General features: G+C 36.9%; 1 protein-coding gene across 45 annotated transcripts in view; it reads right to left on the bottom strand.

The window, feature by feature from the left end:
* Nucleotides 1–17798, bottom strand: part of Ptprd (protein tyrosine phosphatase receptor type D) — a 2219644-nt gene that overhangs the window by 152043 nt on the left and 2049803 nt on the right. For 18 of the 45 annotated variants that reach the window (XM_041632294.1, XM_041632295.1, XM_041632298.1 and 15 more), the window contains 6 exons: nucleotides 16319–16452; nucleotides 13924–14068; nucleotides 11687–11992; nucleotides 10665–10858; nucleotides 7548–7574; nucleotides 3504–3621 (listed from right to left, as the gene is read on the bottom strand). In XM_041632294.1, the coding sequence (XP_041488228.1) occupies nucleotides 3504–3621; nucleotides 7548–7574; nucleotides 10665–10858; nucleotides 11687–11992; nucleotides 13924–14068; nucleotides 16319–16452 (924 nt within the window). The remainder of the gene's footprint in view (nucleotides 1–3503; nucleotides 3622–7547; nucleotides 7575–10664; nucleotides 10859–11686; nucleotides 11993–13923; nucleotides 14069–16318; nucleotides 16453–17798) is intronic. The other 27 variants (XM_041632316.1, XM_041632317.1, XM_041632321.1 and 24 more) reach the window with 4 other exon arrangements.

Raw genomic sequence — 17798 nt, 5'->3', positions numbered from 1 at the left:
CTGATTGCTCTTATCCTGTTACTTCCAAATTCTCAATCATTGCTGTTTTATCACCTTTAAATAAAGTTGATCAACAGAGTGGGGAAATTTATAAAACAATATACAGAAACTGTCAAATCAAAGAAACTTTGAATTTTGTATTTTATATGAATTGTGTTTATATGCAGCTATTGTGTGCAGCATGTGGATATTAGTGTGCAGGTGCCCACAGAGACCAGAAAAGAAGGTGGGATGTTGTGGAGTTGGAGTTATTGGTGATTGTGAGCCCCTTGACATGGGTACATGGGTATTTCAGGTCCTCTGGAAGAGGCATTCCTGTTCTTAACACTGAGACATTTCCCTAGGACCCCAAACAATGAAGTTTTTGGTTGTCTTAAATCTGAAAGCCTTAGGCAGTATACTAGTTATGATAAAGAAAAGTGAGAATATTAACAAAGAAATTAGACATATCATAATCATTCAAACACAGAAAAGCTAACTCCTTCGTACAAAAGTTTACACAGATTAAGCTAGTACTAGTACTGCTCTTTGAAGGACTGATTGCTTACAGATTCTTTAAATGATATACAATCAAGCATACAATCAAGATTCTTAATGTTAATATAAAATTTCAAGGGGATTCCAAAATTATCCAGAGATGCTATAATAATATGCCTTTATAACTGTTACTAGAAGTTCATCGCAGACACAGATACACAAGAGGAATTTTTGTGATTGTATTCTAAATGAATTAATTTTCATTAATTTTTCACTAATTGCACAGAACTAAGCCATGGCCAAGGTATGCTTTCTTGCTGGTAGATAAGGAAGTAGTACAGCAGCATTAGATGGTCTCTATAAGGACAATAAGTATGACTCAAGCATCTATCTACACTGTGTGTATTTGCATTTTGGTACCCAAGCCTCTCTGTTAAAAAAAAAAAAAGATTTATCCCATGCTTTTTCAGACCTAGGCCAGCTGGCCTTGGTGAGATCCCAATAGAACATCCCCATTGTCTTAGTGTGTGGGTGCACCCCTCGTGGTCCTGAGTTCCTTGCTCGTGCTCCATCTCCTTCTGCTCCTGATTTGGACCTTGAGATTTCTGTCTGGTGCTCCCGTGTGGGTCTAGCTGAACATAGCGGACAATGAGGAATACTGAGAATTCAAGAACAATTGCAGTGGGTTTTTGATCCTACTGCACGTACTGGCTTTGTGGAAGCCTAGGCAGTTTGAATGCTCACCTTACGAGACCTGGATAGAGGTGGGCAGTCCTTGGGCTTCCCACAGGTCAGGGAACCCTGATTGCTCTTCGAGCAGATGGGGGGGGGACTTGATCGGGGGAGGGGGAGGGAAATGGGAAGCGGTTGTGGGGACAAGGCAGAAATCCTTAATAAATAAATAAATTAAAAAAAATAAATAAAATATTAGATTGTTAAAAAAAAAGAATGGAAATTGTGGAAGAAAATTGTAAAATAATTGGACAACATGAAAAAGACCCACAGTTAAATCTTGTGCAGTAATGAGAAGTGATGTTATACAAAGTAAGTCATTCCTTTCGTGAGGATTTGTGTTGCTTATCTATAAATGCTCTGCTTTTATGTCCTTGTCCTTAGGTCTCAGCTCGTGAGTAGTAGGGATTTCAATTCACATCAGGCATTAGCAATACATAAGCATGTGAATATAAGCAGAAGAACCCTATTTTGTTCAATGTGGGATTCCATGTCAGGGATTATATCGTGTATCTACGTTCCAACACTGGTTGTTCCTATACTCAGAGTCATATGTTGTGCCACCATGACTTCACTGAATGTCAGTTTTCCAGTGTGGCACAAATAGTTTGATAAAAAGGTAGTCTTGAAATCAAAGAAAGAGAGAAGAAAGGAAAGAAAAAATAATAAAATCTCTGCTTGAAGGAGTTTTGCCATCTGTATTCCTGCTGCTTGAGGCGATTGCAGGTGGCAGGACGCAAGTGAGGCAAATCTTATGACATTTAGACAAACTTGGCAGTGAGATGGCACCCAGGAGGGTGCTCAACATCACAGCTGTTCTCCGCTTTCTGTCTTTCTGTGTTTCTGTAGAAAGACAGAAACATAAAGTTGTGCAAGAAGCATCTCAGAAGGAGTAAATCAAAACCACAGAAGAAAAATTCCATGGGAGATTGCTCTGTGATGGGATTGGAGGAGAATCCTCTTCTGTAATTACCCCTTAATTTGTCAGTTTGTGATGCCGGTTCTTCCTGCTGGTTTTCCCTATGTGGCCAAGCAAGACAGGTCTAAGAAGCACCAAAGAAGTTTCCAGTACTTCTAGAAGGAGCAACTTGAAATGACTTTGCCTTTTGATATTTTTTTCATCTTTCTGCAATTATCTTCTTTTAAAGCCTCACAGAAAAGATTAAGGGAGAAAATGAGAAAATATATATCCATAAGCCATGAACCCAATCAAGATGGCAACTCCATTCTAGAGAGGTTGTGATGGATAATGCTAACTGCTAACATGACAGAATCACCTGGAAGGTAGACCTCTGGGGATGACCTCAATTAGGCCATAAAACGCAGCTTAAACATGAGCAACAATACTGCCTGCACTTGAGTTCTGGACAGAGTAAAGAGGAGAAAGCACACTGAACACTACCATTAATTGCTCTGTCTCTTGGTTGGCGATGCAATGTGATGGACTGTTTCAGATTCCTGTGCCCTTAACATCTCTGGCTGACAGACTCTTCTTTATGCCATCATCAGCCCTTTCTCTCTTAAATTCATCAGAGTCGTCCGTTACAACAGGAAAAGAAACAAAGTCAGTTTTTGTGTGGGTGGTATCAAACCACTGTGCGACTTCTCTACTTAGACGCCCTTTTTCTGTGACCTTCATCAATCTTGCTCCTCTCTGCAAGATTCAGTTTTAATAACCTGTCCTGCCAGGAACTGTGGTATATGACTGCAGTCATAACCCCAAGAGGATGAGGCAGGGAAAAAACAAGTTCTATGTCAGTCTGGGCTAATTCTTAAATAGATCTTGTCTCAAATAAACCAACCAAATGAGCAAACAAGTCATACAAAACAAACAACGAACAAACCGAATAGGATTAAAACCAGCCTTCCTCTTAGTCTCTTTCTATCCTTTAAATGCCCCTAGGAGGTAGTATGCCTACATCCTTCCATTTTATCTTAGAATATCCTGAAATTTTCCCACATGCTCATTTGTTAATTTAGTAATCTTGATCAGAATATAAATTTAATGAGATGAAATGCTTTCTTTGTGTTATTGTCTACCTGGTACTGTAAAAGGTAGTTGGCACATAGTGGGTACACAAAGAAGGACTTGTTGAATATGAATGGCAGGGTAATTTGGAAATTGTATACATTTTGATCTTCTTCTTTCTGTCCAGCTTAGACAAATGCTTCAAAGTTGATCACAACATTTTATTTCCTTTCAGTGCATCATAAGAAAAAAATGGTAGATAGATTCGTACCATCTGAAAGTCTGAAATAGGGCTGAAGGTGCAAATGGGCACAATAGACATTACCTGCCCCAGTGGTGGACACTAGCTTGGGCTTGCTTCTAGCACCATCTCCTTTGGTGGTGTAAGCTGTTACAGTGAGGGAGTAGGACGTTTCAGGCTGTAGCCCAGAGATGATCATGTCCTGAAACGACACACAATAAGAGCACTGATTCAGAGCATGCAAGAGAGAACCTGGAGCAAAGCAAGGTGGCTGATGTTCATTCTGTGCATGCCTGGACATGCCCTGAAGCCATGCTAAGTGCACAAGTTTCATGCCTTCAGCTCATGCTATGGAGATGGGTCTTGATGTTAATAGTGAGGTTGGGTATTTGCACATCCCCAGAAGCAGCTTTCACGAGGAATCGTTAAGAAAGAAATATGGACCAAGACTTCCTGAAACACTTGAATTTCAACTTCCTTAAATGTTTAAATAAAAAAAAAATACTGGTTTGGTAATCCAGGACTGCTTACTTATTTACACCCACATTTCCCAACATAGAATACTGGAACCCCAGAGAGCTGATGGAAGATAAGTGAATTTTATCAGGAAAATTCTTGGAACTGTGTCTGGTTTATCACAGCAGTCTGACACACTGATGCCACACTGATGCCCTGCAGTGGCAGCCAGAGTGTTGAAGGGGAAGACGCTAACATGGTATTTCTGCTCCCAGAAAGTTGCTAGGTAAATGGTTCACCTGATAGATCTAGGTATTGTTGATATCAAAGAATATTTTTTAGATATTAGGGAATGATTACTGTTTAATTAAAAAACTGAGAATAAAATCATCATACAATGAGAATATTCTGGATATTTAGTGAATAGGCCATACAAATAAGAATGAGACTTGAGTTTATGATATCAGTAATATGTGCTTATTAATTATTTCTGACAATATAGAAAAGGTTCAAATGACAAACCAGAAATGTTTAAATTCTTAGTTTTCTTTTAATAAGGGCCCAGAGCTATGATGACTCTAATAGTGGATAATAATTGAACTGTTTTGCTATTTGGATGATAAATGAACCTTCAAATAGAGCTCTGACTAGTGGCTCATTCTGGTGTTTTCCATAGATCTTCACATGTTCCACACAAACATACAGAGCACATACAAACCAATTAACAAATTACTTCATTTCTTCATGTTTTCAAGCAGTGTAGGAATACATTTCAGAAAGTATTCAATGTCATTATCTTCCAAAGCTATTGGCAATATGGGTGAGTGAGGAGTGATGGACTAGACCATGAGAAATACAGTAGAAATTTTCTCGGCAAGGTAATTTACAGATACCATGGAATATAACTGCTGAAACTGATGCCAGATATGACAGCTTTGACAAGGTACTTTCCCAAAAGAATAAGAATATCATCAATGTGGAAATTGAAACAATTCATATATGATTCTGTTGAGTGCTTGGAGATTTTATTCAGGCGTACAGATAAATTTTTTTTTAACAAAAATATATTGTATCTTTAGGACCTTGAAATGTTTTCACTAACATCACAGAGGACACCCAGACCAAGTAACTACCTGGCAACAGTATTATACATTATGGTGGACAAACTGATTATTCAAGAAATGATAACGGCTAACTTCCTGCAAGGTCTCCCAAGATTCCTGCTGGATAGCAGACAACCTGGGCACATAGAAGTAAGTTGTCAAGGTTGTCACAACTTTAATTCTACTATAAGGTTTTCATCCATAAAATTAGGTATGGCCAGATGTCTTTCTATCCGCTCAGGTTGTTATATGATACAATAAGTGATATACATTGAAACAGCTCAAGTCCTATGTACTAGAATAGACTTAACTGCACATAACCCAACTATCACAATCATGATACAACTTGGGCTACACTCATTGTCTTTAAGTAGAATGCACTTGTACGGTGGTATTGGGCTACTCGGTGAGGCAATGTAACCACTTCAAGGCCATAGTTCCTCTGCCTCTCATCATCTCCTATCCCACCTGTACTTTTGCCTCTTAAACGTCTATGTTCCTAAGATTCTGTTCCAGTGCTGTCAGCCTATTTCCTTCAACCTTAGAAAATACTGCACTTATTGTGGCACTTGAAACAATCATTTCTGAATATATCCCAAATTAATGTGTAGCCACAACTTGGCCCTTTGCTCCACGTAGCAATATAATGTAGAATCTGCTGGGTGTCTCCCTGTGGTTTTTTCACTGGTATCTTTTATTAAGTTCAACTTTAAAAACTAGAAAACAACCTCCAAAGTAGACCCTAGCAACTTATTTTAATGACTGATAATATCCCTTTAAAGTTCAGAGGCTACTTTTGATCTTATTTTCTTCATTAAGGTCTTCATCCACAAGTTTCCATCAATATTTGGCTTAAAAGGCTGCTTCCCTTTCATTTCTGCTGCCTTAAATTTTATTGAATTTTGATCATTGCATGAGTAAATTAGAAAAATAATTATTGTTTTTTTTCATATTTTCTATCTTTTCATGCTCCAATTTACCCATTAAGTCACTGTTTTTAAATGAAGTATTGGTCCATTCCATGGCTCATGGAATCGATTTATTCAACCATGACAATTATTAAACAAAATAAGAACTACAATGGACTTAAGTAAAAAATATTGAGTACATTACAGGTTTAAAGATAAACCTGGTTTTATAAAACTTTTATTTCTTTCAAACACACATGCACATGATCTTATTATAAATGTGTTTCTTATTATGGTTATTAGTCTTAGAAAATACCTGATACACTATTCATATTTTCCAAAAACTCCAAAACTAATCTTATGCTTTGCCAATCTTATGCTTTACCAATAAATATTTATACATCAAATCTAATGACACCCTGTGAGTTCATTTGCTGGCATTTAAAACCCGTTGATTTGTCTTAGGGCTACCTATCCTGATAGAACACAATGTTTGAAGGTCAATGTTTACAGCATTTTCATCTCTATATGCTTTACATATAGTATAATAATGAATATCAAAAGATTGATAAATGCTAATTCCATTCAGTCTAAAAACAGGAAAATGCTCTTTGCAACCTCTACATTACATTTATTTTTAATATTTTTCACCATCTCTCTGGAAAAGAAATGAATATTCCTTAATCTCCTATTGACATCTCAGCTGTCATAGTTTACCTCTTTGCTCTATTGCTCAGTAATTTTATTCCAAAAATCTTTTATCTGTGTCCAATTAGAAGGTTCATTGTCACAAGACTAGAGGACAGTTCCATTGGCCTCCATGGCTACAACCAGTGAACATTTCTTCCCTAGCTCCAAATACGCACAGATACTGTCACCAATAGAACTGCCAGTCATCTCTTCTGCTGTTGTCAAGTATACTAGCATCACGAGCAGTTATCTCTGAAATTATAGTCCTACTAGCATTGCCATTTATTGCCAAGACATTGTACCTTTATTTAGGACATGTCTTTGTTTACATTATAATGGTTTCAGAACTTTTTATATATTTCTAGCCTTCTTGCTAATTCTTGTAAGAACTTGGATAATTCATTTTCTATCACATGACTGTCATACACAGACTTGACCCTTTAAAGGTAACATAAGCTACTCATATATATTAAAGAAAATACCCCTTCTGTAAGACTCTTTTTACTTCTTGACTTTACCTACTAATGACATTCAATTTTTCTTTCTGTTTCAAAATTTAGCCAGGTCTAGGTGGAGTTAATCAGTGTCAGGTCTACACTATGTGACATAGTGACTATATAACCCTAATGTGGAAAATATTAGTAACCTGCATCAAATACCCAAGGTAAGCCATCTCGAAAAAATCCATTTAAAGCATGCTTCCTCTAACTGTGTCATAAGGTAGAGTTAGTAGCAGAAATCATACTATGAGGTCATGACCTTTCTTATGTAATAAGTAGCACCATGCTCAATTCACAAAATGAGAAACAAACTGAAAAGTACATACATAGTTAAGACCAATTAAAAACAGTCCATTAGTTCATGCAACCAAGCAAATGTGACACAAATCATGAGAAAGTGAAAGACTGATGTTGAAGTAACGCAAGCATATAAGGTCTGATTTTTTTGTCAAACAGTAAAAATTTACTCACATGTTCAGTAGTATCATCAATTTCCCACTGATTGAGGTTAAGAAAATTGGGGAAAGGGGACAAAATAAAAATAAATGAAGAGAAACTTGTATCCTTATAAAGATGAGGTTAGCCTCCATTAATTTAAAATAGGAAAATGCATTCATTAAAACAACATGTACAATAACATTCCAAAGAATAGGTGCATTACGATGCAGACATTCTTACTTTAAGGGGATTAAGGTAATTATGTGCTATTGTTATTGCTCAAACTAGCTTAGATTTCTTTTCATTAACTATATGGCTTACTAAAGCAGACAATATACGTAATATTTCTGACCTCATACTACTTTATGCCATCAGTTTTCACTTCTTTCCTGGGTTATATAATTAATTTACTATTTAAATTGTTATCTTTTTTATTCTGAAATCGTATGTTTCAATGAAGACTTGTGAGAGGTAGTTAAATTTAAATAGAGTCAAGAAATAAAAAAGAGCCGGGCGGTGGTGGCGCACGCCTTTAATCCCAGCACTCAGGAGGCAGAGGCAGGTGGATCTCTGTGAGTTCGAGACCAGCCTGGTCTACAAGAGCTAGTTCCAGGACAGGCTCCAAAACCACAGAGAAACCCTGTCTCGAAAAAAAAAAAAACCAAAAAAAAAAAAAAGAAAGAAAGAAAAAAGAAATAAAGAGGAGAAATTTGGGAAACAACAAATTAATATACAAATGTCAAAATAGAAGATAGAAAAATTTATAAATTTATTAGCCACATATAGGCAGACAATGATTCAGTTTCATAGTGTTAAACATCTGAAAACCAAAAAATGATCCCAAAGCATGATCATGCTTTTGTTTCCAAAATTTTAGATTTTAAAATGTCAAGAATAACTTTATTATCATTACAGTATAGAAACAGTCTACTTTAAAAGCATTATAATATAAATAAAGGTTTATAAAAATCAAGTTGAGTTTTGATGGCCCTCAAATATTTGAAACTATTGCAGTTTTTAAAAACTATTTTTTGGAGTTCATAAGTATCTTTTTAAAAAATAAACATTTGATAACCTCTTTAATTCTGTTTCTATAAAATTTCTTCATTATGTACCCATTTTATTCAATGGGTACAATGGGTTTTCTGGAAGTCTGAATAAATGGATTTGGGGACTGGAAGACACCCAACATACCAGTGGGTACAAGGCTATGCAAAGCTGACCCCACTGACAAGTGTGTTCTGCCTTGATGAAACACATTGCCCTCAGGAGGAACTGAGCGAGTAGTTCTAGGAACCAAAACAATGGGGATTAGAAATGTGTGTATACACATACACATATACATAGAATATGATTCCATATTTATTAAAGTCCATACTTACCAGCAAATGTATGCATAGAAAAAGTCCAAAAGACCCCCTGAATCTGCCTTTCTACCTTATCTTCCTTCTTTATTGCATCTACATATTTTAATAGGACTAAAATAAAATGCCTATTTGTAATAAAAAGTGCTGTCAAAGTCATATTTTATGTTACATCAGCTATATTTGCAGAATTCTCTGCAAAACAGTCAAAAGTTAGAGCCACAGGAGAGAGCTACAATTTAGATCCCTCCCAGACTTTTGTTAGGATGCTTCAAATTAGAAGCAAAGATAAACATTTTTGTGAGGTGACAATATAAAGTCTTTGGAGGGTGAATGCTTTCATTAGCACTGTAGAAACACACATTAGTTCATATTTTTTAGAGATAAAAGAAAATAAAACTGGGCAATTCTTATAAAAGTTTTCATTTAGTTTGTGATCTTTTCTACATTCATATGAAACACCTTTTCATTTCTAACCTTAAAATTTCACAAACCCCATCCTTTTCTTCTGCTCAGTTACCATGAACAGAAGCATCCCGTCTCTTACATATTCTATAACCACAGTATCCCATGAATGTCAGTACAGCAATGGCAAGCTAGGCCCTGGGCTATGCGCCATTTCCAAAAAAGCAGTTATAAATTGGCGTCTTCCTCTCCCTCCCAGGAAAATATTTGAGATACATGCAGATTAATTAAACATTCATTTAGGGGAAGTTTCCTCTAAGGTATAGGAAAAATGAAAACATTTGATGCTTTGCGTTGAACTAACTACAAAACCAGGTAGGGACACCATGGTTGGGAGCCACTTCCTTGAGGTCAACCAAAGAGCTCACACACACAAATTACTCATGGTTTGTAATTTCTTTGTTTGCATAGACTATGGATGCAATAGTGTATTCATGACTTTGTGGCATATATGTGTGAGGATTCATGAACACCTGTGTGATTTTGAAGGCCAGAGAACCACCTGGGGTATTACAATCAGGTACTGTCCACTTCCTTTTGAGAGAGGGTTTCTGACTAATCTTGAACTTGAGAAGCTGGCTAGATTGGCTGGCCTGAACACATACATATTTCTGCTTTCCCAGCTCTAGGATTACAAATGTAGCCACCACACCTGGATTTTTGAAAATGTGGGACCTGGGAAATAAACTTAGGTTCTCTTTGGAAGCACTTTACTGACAGGGCATTACCCTCTGCTCCCTAGGAATTCTCTTAACTTGCTTCAGTACACGAGAACGCATTTATTCTCTTGGAAACCTTAATTCAATTTTTATCGTCTATGTTATTATCTTCACCTTCTGGGATAGGAAACAACTATTCTCATAAAATATGTGACCTGATGAAATACTGAATAAAATACTGAGTTCTGTCTGTCCCCTGAATAAAAATGTCTGTTCTCTAGTGGAAAAAAAAAATCATACATTAAGAAATTAGATCAAACTTGGTCCAAATAGTTTAAACACAGCAGAAATTAGATCCTTTCACCAGAATATAGCTTGAAACACTTTCTTTTGATTAAGTTAAACTCATCATTATTTTTGAAGTTAGAAATGTGAATTTCAATATAGATATAAAAAGAACAGTAACTATTTTTTAAGGTGATTTGTATTCAAAACTGAAAAGCATTTTATTTCACTTTATTTTCAGTTGATATTACTCCTAAGTAAAAGGTAAACATATAACAATGGGTTTTAAAATCTAGAATTTATGTGATTTTAAGGTGTCAAAAAATTAACAATTGAACCTAGACTAGAAGCAATGTTAAACAATAAAAGAGGCTCACCTGTGCATCAGCCAGCATGACGTCCTTCAGCATGGGCTGGCCCTTGGGCTCACCATTTTCCATTCTTACATAGTGCACCTGATATCCTCTTATCTGGCCATGCTGCTTATTGGGCACAGGTGAACGCCACGAGACTTTAACAGCCGTGGCATTGACAGCCTCCACCTCGACTTTGCGAGGAGGCCCACTGGGAACTGCAACAACATCATGGGTAAAAGACAATTACAGGCACTTGCCACCCAGCGAGAGTCCTCTCTTTACTTAAAAATGGGTAGACCCACTATGCTTCATTGAAGAACGCAAACATCTCCAACTAAGGAAAATGCTCAACCAATCTGCTCTACATTTTAAGAAAAGATCAAAAACCATGACCGATGCAAAAACCAAAATGGAAGAAAAAAAAAAGAGTATCAGAGAAATAGAAAAACATGTAAAAAAAAAATGTACAAAAGCCAAGGAAGATGCTTTGTGATCCAAAGCATTAAAGCACAAAGAAGTATTGCATTGAAATAATAACAAAAACAGACTGTTGATAGTTGTGTGTTTTTTTAAAGTTTTTGTTTTTAATAGCAGAATAAAAAGATTCTTGACTATATGGATTCTTCTTTTTTTTTTTTCATATCAAGAGGCCGTTCCATACAAGAGATGCCAAAAATCACAAGAGAAAAGACAGAAAGAAGGTGGCAGTTTTGAAAGTTAAATCCGTAATGAAAGAGAATTCAATAAAAATGCCAAGAAAAATATAGGAGACGTGAGATGGAGGTACAGAGAAAATCTGGATCATAGGACCACAGGAGCAAAGTGTCCCTTTAAAAGGCAGAAAAGTGTTGTACTGAAACTGAAAAAAAGAAAAAAAGCCCAAGATGTAGAAAAGGCAGGTCTTTGGCAAAAACAGGTACATAATCGAAATGTTGGATCAAAAATGATGAGCAGAAAAAAAACAAGAGAATAATTGTTAGCCTAGCAAAAGCAGACCCAGACTGTGTCAGAAGGTGCGAACTGACGGAGCGGAGGCAACATACCATCTTCATCGGTTCGAATCAACACGGATAAGCTCTCAGGGCCAGGGCCGACATCTGTGTGGGCAGTCACAGTGATCCGGTATTCAGTCCATTTTTCCAGCTGTTCCAAAAGGTATTTGGTAGTATCCGAAGGAATTCCCAAAACCTCATGAGGCTTGTAGTCTTCCCCATCCACTGCAGTATACTTGAGGGAGTATTCAGTGATAATGCCATTCTGTTTTTCCACGGGTGGAGGTTGCCAACTTACCAAAATACTAGTGGAACTTGGGCTGATGCAACTAATATCTTGAGGAGGAGCTGATGGCTCTTATTTTGGTAGTGAGTTAAAGGAGGATTTGCGTGAAAGGACAGGAGTGGTTGGAAAAAAATGATAAAACAAAAGAAAAGGCAAAAATAAATAAATGAACAATAAGGGCAGAAAAACAAAAATAAACTTAAAATTTTTAACATAAATTCATGTACCTTGGCTTAGTAATATGAGTAAACAAAAAATGAATCAATGATCAAAATAACTGTTAAATAATGAATGGGGGAAATGCGTGAAAATGAAACCTTGTGATAATAGAGCCTCAAACAAAGTTACCTACCTGCAATTTAAATTCTTCTTCTAAATCAACTCCTTGGTATCTCCCATCCTCACTCTACTGACTATCCAGCACCTCCCAACTCTCTACTTATTCCAGTTTATAAACTTGAGATTCTAGAAATGCCATTTACTGATGCCGTTGTATGTGTTTCTTTCACATTCTAGAGTAGGGAAAACTCATACACAGCACTCATCTCTAGAAGGATCCTGAGGTGACAAAGGTGCAGTAACTCATAGATGCCCTTCTACTGCATTCAATTAAGGAAAAAAAGACAAAAGAAAAACCCAACAAACATAAAAGGGTTCACCCTATCTAAAAAAAATCTAAGTCAGCCTGACCAGTTTTAATGAAAAATATTAGTCTAATATTGATTGTAGCCCAAATAAAATGAGCATGCAGAATCATTAAAGGATGAGAATGCACAGGTCAAGATTTACCTACCGAGGGCAATGTCAGGGTTGTTGATTCTGACTGTACTTACCCTAGGTCAGCTTTCAGCTTTTTTATTATAACTCTTCGTGTGACACCATTGCTAGTAAAGAATTAGATCCCACCAGCAAATTTTGGTAAAATTGGTAATAATCAGCTATCCCTTACAAAAGGTCAACAATACAGCAATTAAAAATACCTAGTTAACCCCCCAAAGAATCATCTAGAAATTATACAATTTATTCTCAGTAGTTTCATTTTTGTATACAATAATTCATCGAAAGTAGACTCGTTTAAGAGTTAAAGCACACACTTTTACTGCCCATTCTAAAATAAGCTGGTCATCTTCTCAGCAATTATTTACCATCAAATTACCCAATCACTAGGTCAGGAAATATAGACAAAATACTACACCCAGAAATCCCAGACAATAGCTGAAAAACTATTCAAGATAAATCGAATGGATGTCTAATTGTCAATACTTATCAAAGAGCAAATGATGGTATTAGGAGACATCACATTTTCCACCAAAAGCAATCTTTTCGGTAATATTGATGGAAAACACTATGTTCTGAGCATGGAGCAGGCCCATTATAAGAAACTGCAGCTGTGCACAGGACAGAGGCACAGCAGAGATAGGGAAATCAAGGGAACAGAACACCATGCAGGGAGCAGATGTGCTACTTATGATTCCATTATTCTCAGATTTATCTAAATAGATATTTTCTGTGAATTTTTCCATTGTCTACGCAGACACTCACAGAGTCAGAAAGCAGTTATATGGACCGAGCTTTCCTTCTGCGAGGAATAAATACATAATAATCACTAGTTTGGAAGGAAATTGTTTTGCCTTTCGCCAGTCCATTCTCTAACGTGCTCTTGTCTGATTTCTCTACAGTGTTTTCAAGCAGAACTTTTTTTCAGACAGCCATATCATTTGTTGGAAGAGGACAGATCTCATTTTGCACCCATTTCTCAGGTCGACTAACAACTCTGAATATTTCTACATAGAACATGGAAAGTAAGGCCTATTACTTGGACCATATTTAAAAACAGCATGGGTCCTGTGTGTGCAGTGTCTCCAAAGTAGAGTGTTTACTGCCACAGAGAATCTTGTGATGCCTCAGCACATTAGCAGATTTCTTTGTTGGTAAAAAATGAATTGTTATAAGCATCTTCTAGTGAGAAATGGGCAACAAGGAAGCAAAGAGAGACACCTACTTGATTGCATGGTTCTAGCTGATATTTCAGTTGTTGAAGCACCCAGGCCTTGAGGAGAGCGTGCAGACAGACGGAAGTAGTATAAGCTGTTTGGTTTCAGCCCTTGCAGCCTGTAAGATGTGCCTGGCTCAATGGTGATTCGCTGCTGCAAGTAACAAGAAGAGTTGGTTATATTCCTGGGAGCTGGTACAAATATGGCTTAACAAAGGTTTGTCATGTTAGACTTCTGGCATTACTATATGCCATTATCACATTAGAGTAAAAAGAATCAGCAATATCCAGGAGTATGCTGGGAATTAATTATGTCATGAATGTGCCATATTTGAAAAAGTATATTTCTCCAAAAGGAGGCTGAACCCAAAAGGAGGCTGAAATAAATATGCCAGTGTTGGTGTTTCCAATGCTGACAATTATCCAGTGCACAAAATCAGAGTCAAGGAGAGGTAAAGGCCAGATGCACTGCATCCTAAAGATGGACAAGGTACTGTGACCACAAAGGTAAAAAATACCAGACAACATTGACAATGCAGGATGCTGGACATGCAATGTTTAATTCAATCACATACCCAGGTTTTCATCAAGACTGTCTATAATCCAAATGAGGAGCAAATATCGTATGACTAAAACTAGCAGAATTTCACATGATGTTTCTAAAAAGAAGTAAGTAACTGGGGATATAGCTCATTTTATAGACCACAGCATACATAATGTACAGAAGACCCAGGTTTGGATTCCTTACCATAAAGCAAAACAAAGCAAAAACAAACAAAAGCAAAGACAACAAAAACAGATGTTGTTGTCCATCCATTCTTACAAAATCACCCCTGGGGGAAGGAGAGGCAAATGGATCAGGAGTTTAAGGTCATTTTTAGTTACTTGGTGAGTTTGAGATAGAGACAGAGACCCACACTGGAGCACTGGACTGAGCTCCCAAGGTCCCAATGAGGAGCAGAAGGAGCGAGAACATGAGCAAAGAAGTCGGGACCACGAGGGGTGCACCCACCCACTGAGACAGTGGAGCTGATCTATTGGGAGCTCACCAAGGCCAGCTGGATTGTGACTGAAAAAGCATGGGATAAAACTGGACTCTCTGAACATGGCGAACAATGAGGGCTGATGAGACGCAAAGGACAATGGCACGGGGTTTTGATCCTGCTTAATGTGCTGGCTTTGTGGGAGCCTCGCCAGTTTGGATGTTCACCTTCCTAGATATGGACGGAGGGGGGAGGACCTAGGACTTACCACAGGGCAGAAAACCCTGACTGCTCTTTGGACTGGAGAGGGAGGGGGAAAGGAGTGGGGGGAGGGGGAGAAGGGTGGGAGGAGGGGGAGAAGGGTGGGAGGAGGGGGAGGGAAATGGGAGGCTGGGAGGAGGTGGAAGCTTGTGTTTTTTTTTTCTCCTTTTCTCAATAAAAAGAAAAAAGAAAAAACATACAAGCAGAACAAACTAAAACTTTAAAGAGATCTGAAATTCCCGATAGTAGCAAAACTACTTGCGACAGTCCTAATAATTTCTAAAAACTAAGACTATTAATGTTGCTTTCATCAAAAATAAGTTGAGGACTTTTTTGTTGCTATATCACATACAGTTCAAAAAGTTTCTATACCAATTAAATATTAATTTTAATTAAGTAAAATTAATTGTTTTTAATTATGAAGGCCTCCATCACACACAAAGAACTATATCATTTAATATTCTTGTTTTTCAAATCTGCCTTCTCATTTTAGCAAAAGTGTATCTGTCTATGGTTAACCAATTTCAGGTACAACATCAGCCCAGAGAAAACATTAAAATACAAAAAAACATATAATTGAATAGAGTCATGAACAATCAGAGCTTAGTGAACTGTTCTGGGAGAATTGAAAGACAATGAGAAGAAAGCAGACAATGGTGGACTAATGGCGACCTCTTAGGGAAAATTGAGAGTCCCATAAAGAATCTTAGAGCTCTGCTTGATAATGGTAAGTATGCATGGTAAGGTGTTTCTTTTGTTTTTTGATTTCTATAGCTTTAAAAATCTATTATTTTAGTTTCACAGCATATTAACATTTTATATGAAGTCATATTCATATAAAATAATGCTTAACATGACAGTAAACAGTTGCTATGGGCATCTTTCTCTTGAACAAGTTTGAACAAATTCATCAATTTGTTTTCAGTCATGTGTTAACATAATAACCAAAATAAATACTATGAGCTACTGTAGAAAACAAAAGTGTTCCTCCACTTTGTGGATTTCTCTCTCCCCATGACCTGATGCTTGTATTACTCAGGGGGTTGAATCAAAAACACTTCACTTTGAACAGTAGTTTTTATGGCCCCCACCCTCAAATCTCCAAATATCCATTTGGATTTTTGGTCAAGTTTCTAGGCTTTTTTTTTTTTTTGTCTTACCTCTTCTCCTTGCTCCCCATCTCTGTAGACCAGTTCATAGCTGGCAATGGTATCTGAACGTGGTGGTGTCCAAGACAGCAAAATACTTGTTTCAGATTCAGGTTCTGCTTTGAAGTTTAGTGGCTGCCCTGGTACTAAAACAGGGAGGAAAAGGATTAAACTCACCATTAATAGCAGGATTCAGAAACTCTTCTAGTTAAGTACACATTACACGTAATAAAGAGAGAAGCCCTTGCATCCTCAGAGATTGCCTCCTTGTAGAAAGTTGATTTATACACTCCAAGAGGGTAAGAATAAGATGGTGAATATTTTCCCATGCCTCGAATAGTTTAATATGTACACAATATGAAGTAGAATTAAATAGACTCATTATGTATCTATCTCAGAAATCAGTTGTAAATACAGTAAAATAATGAATTTCAAATAACAGTGTAAAATATGATATGATTCATATAATATAAACATATAATTCCTAACTACATTTTACATATCTGTTCTTATACTCAGAGAGAAGTAAGGTTCTCTTTACTCATCAACAAAACTTCTCTTTGCAACAGATAGAGACCATTACAGAAACCCAGAGTTGATCAAAATGCACAGTTGTGGAACACAATCCCAATGGATTCATACACAACTCCTTCACTTAAGGTTCATAAATCACTGTGGAATTGGGGGCAGAGAGACTGCAAAAATGAGAGGATCAGGGTGTTTTTTTTTAATGAAATTTTGTCTCTAGAAATGTCAGAAGCTACACCCATTAAGTCTCATCAATATGGCTGCTTCCTAAAAATGACCTGAACACGGATGATATCAAAAATATTCTAATATGGAAGGGGCATGGATCAGGAGACAAGCAACTAAATATGGAATGCCAAAAGCAGGAAAATATAGTCTTCCCCAAGGAAAAGCATACCAATTAGTTATCCAATGCCAAGTAGTCAACCCTGAAATCAATCATATACATAGAAGTAACACTGTAGAAAGAAATCAGGCTGCATTTGTATATTTAGGAATGCATACACATACACATGTTTGTGCACACACACAGAGGCGAGAAAGAGAGAGAGAGAGAGAGACAGAGAGAGAGAACTATACATAACAAAAAAGAAAGATAAAGTATAATGAATAACACAAAACAAATTTGAAAGAGAAAAGTAGGGGGTATGTGAAGAATTTGCATGGAGGGAAGGGGTAAATGATATAGATATATTAAAATCTCAAAAATGAAAAAAATAACTGAATAATTTTTTTTAAAAAATCTCTGTGACCTTATGTAGCATTCAGTGTTATTTCCAGTTATGGGGTCTGGGTGAAAATGATACCCCATAGGCTCATAAAGAATAGTATTATTTGAACAGATTGGGACGTGTGGCATGGAGTAGGTATGGCCTGTTGGAGAAGTGTATCAGTGGGCTGGCTTTGAGGTCTTAGAATCTTAGACAAGTGGTTCTGTCTCTTCCTGATGTCTACACATCTGGAT

The sequence above is a fragment of the Microtus oregoni genome, unplaced genomic scaffold (assembly GCF_018167655.1).
Source record: "Microtus oregoni isolate MIOR12 unplaced genomic scaffold, Mior012 000041F_ref0000270, whole genome shotgun sequence".
In the NCBI taxonomy this organism is placed as follows: Eukaryota; Metazoa; Chordata; class Mammalia; order Rodentia; family Cricetidae; genus Microtus; species Microtus oregoni.
The sequence above is the reverse complement of the archived record's forward strand: the minus strand, read 5'-3'. Positions and strand labels throughout refer to the sequence as shown.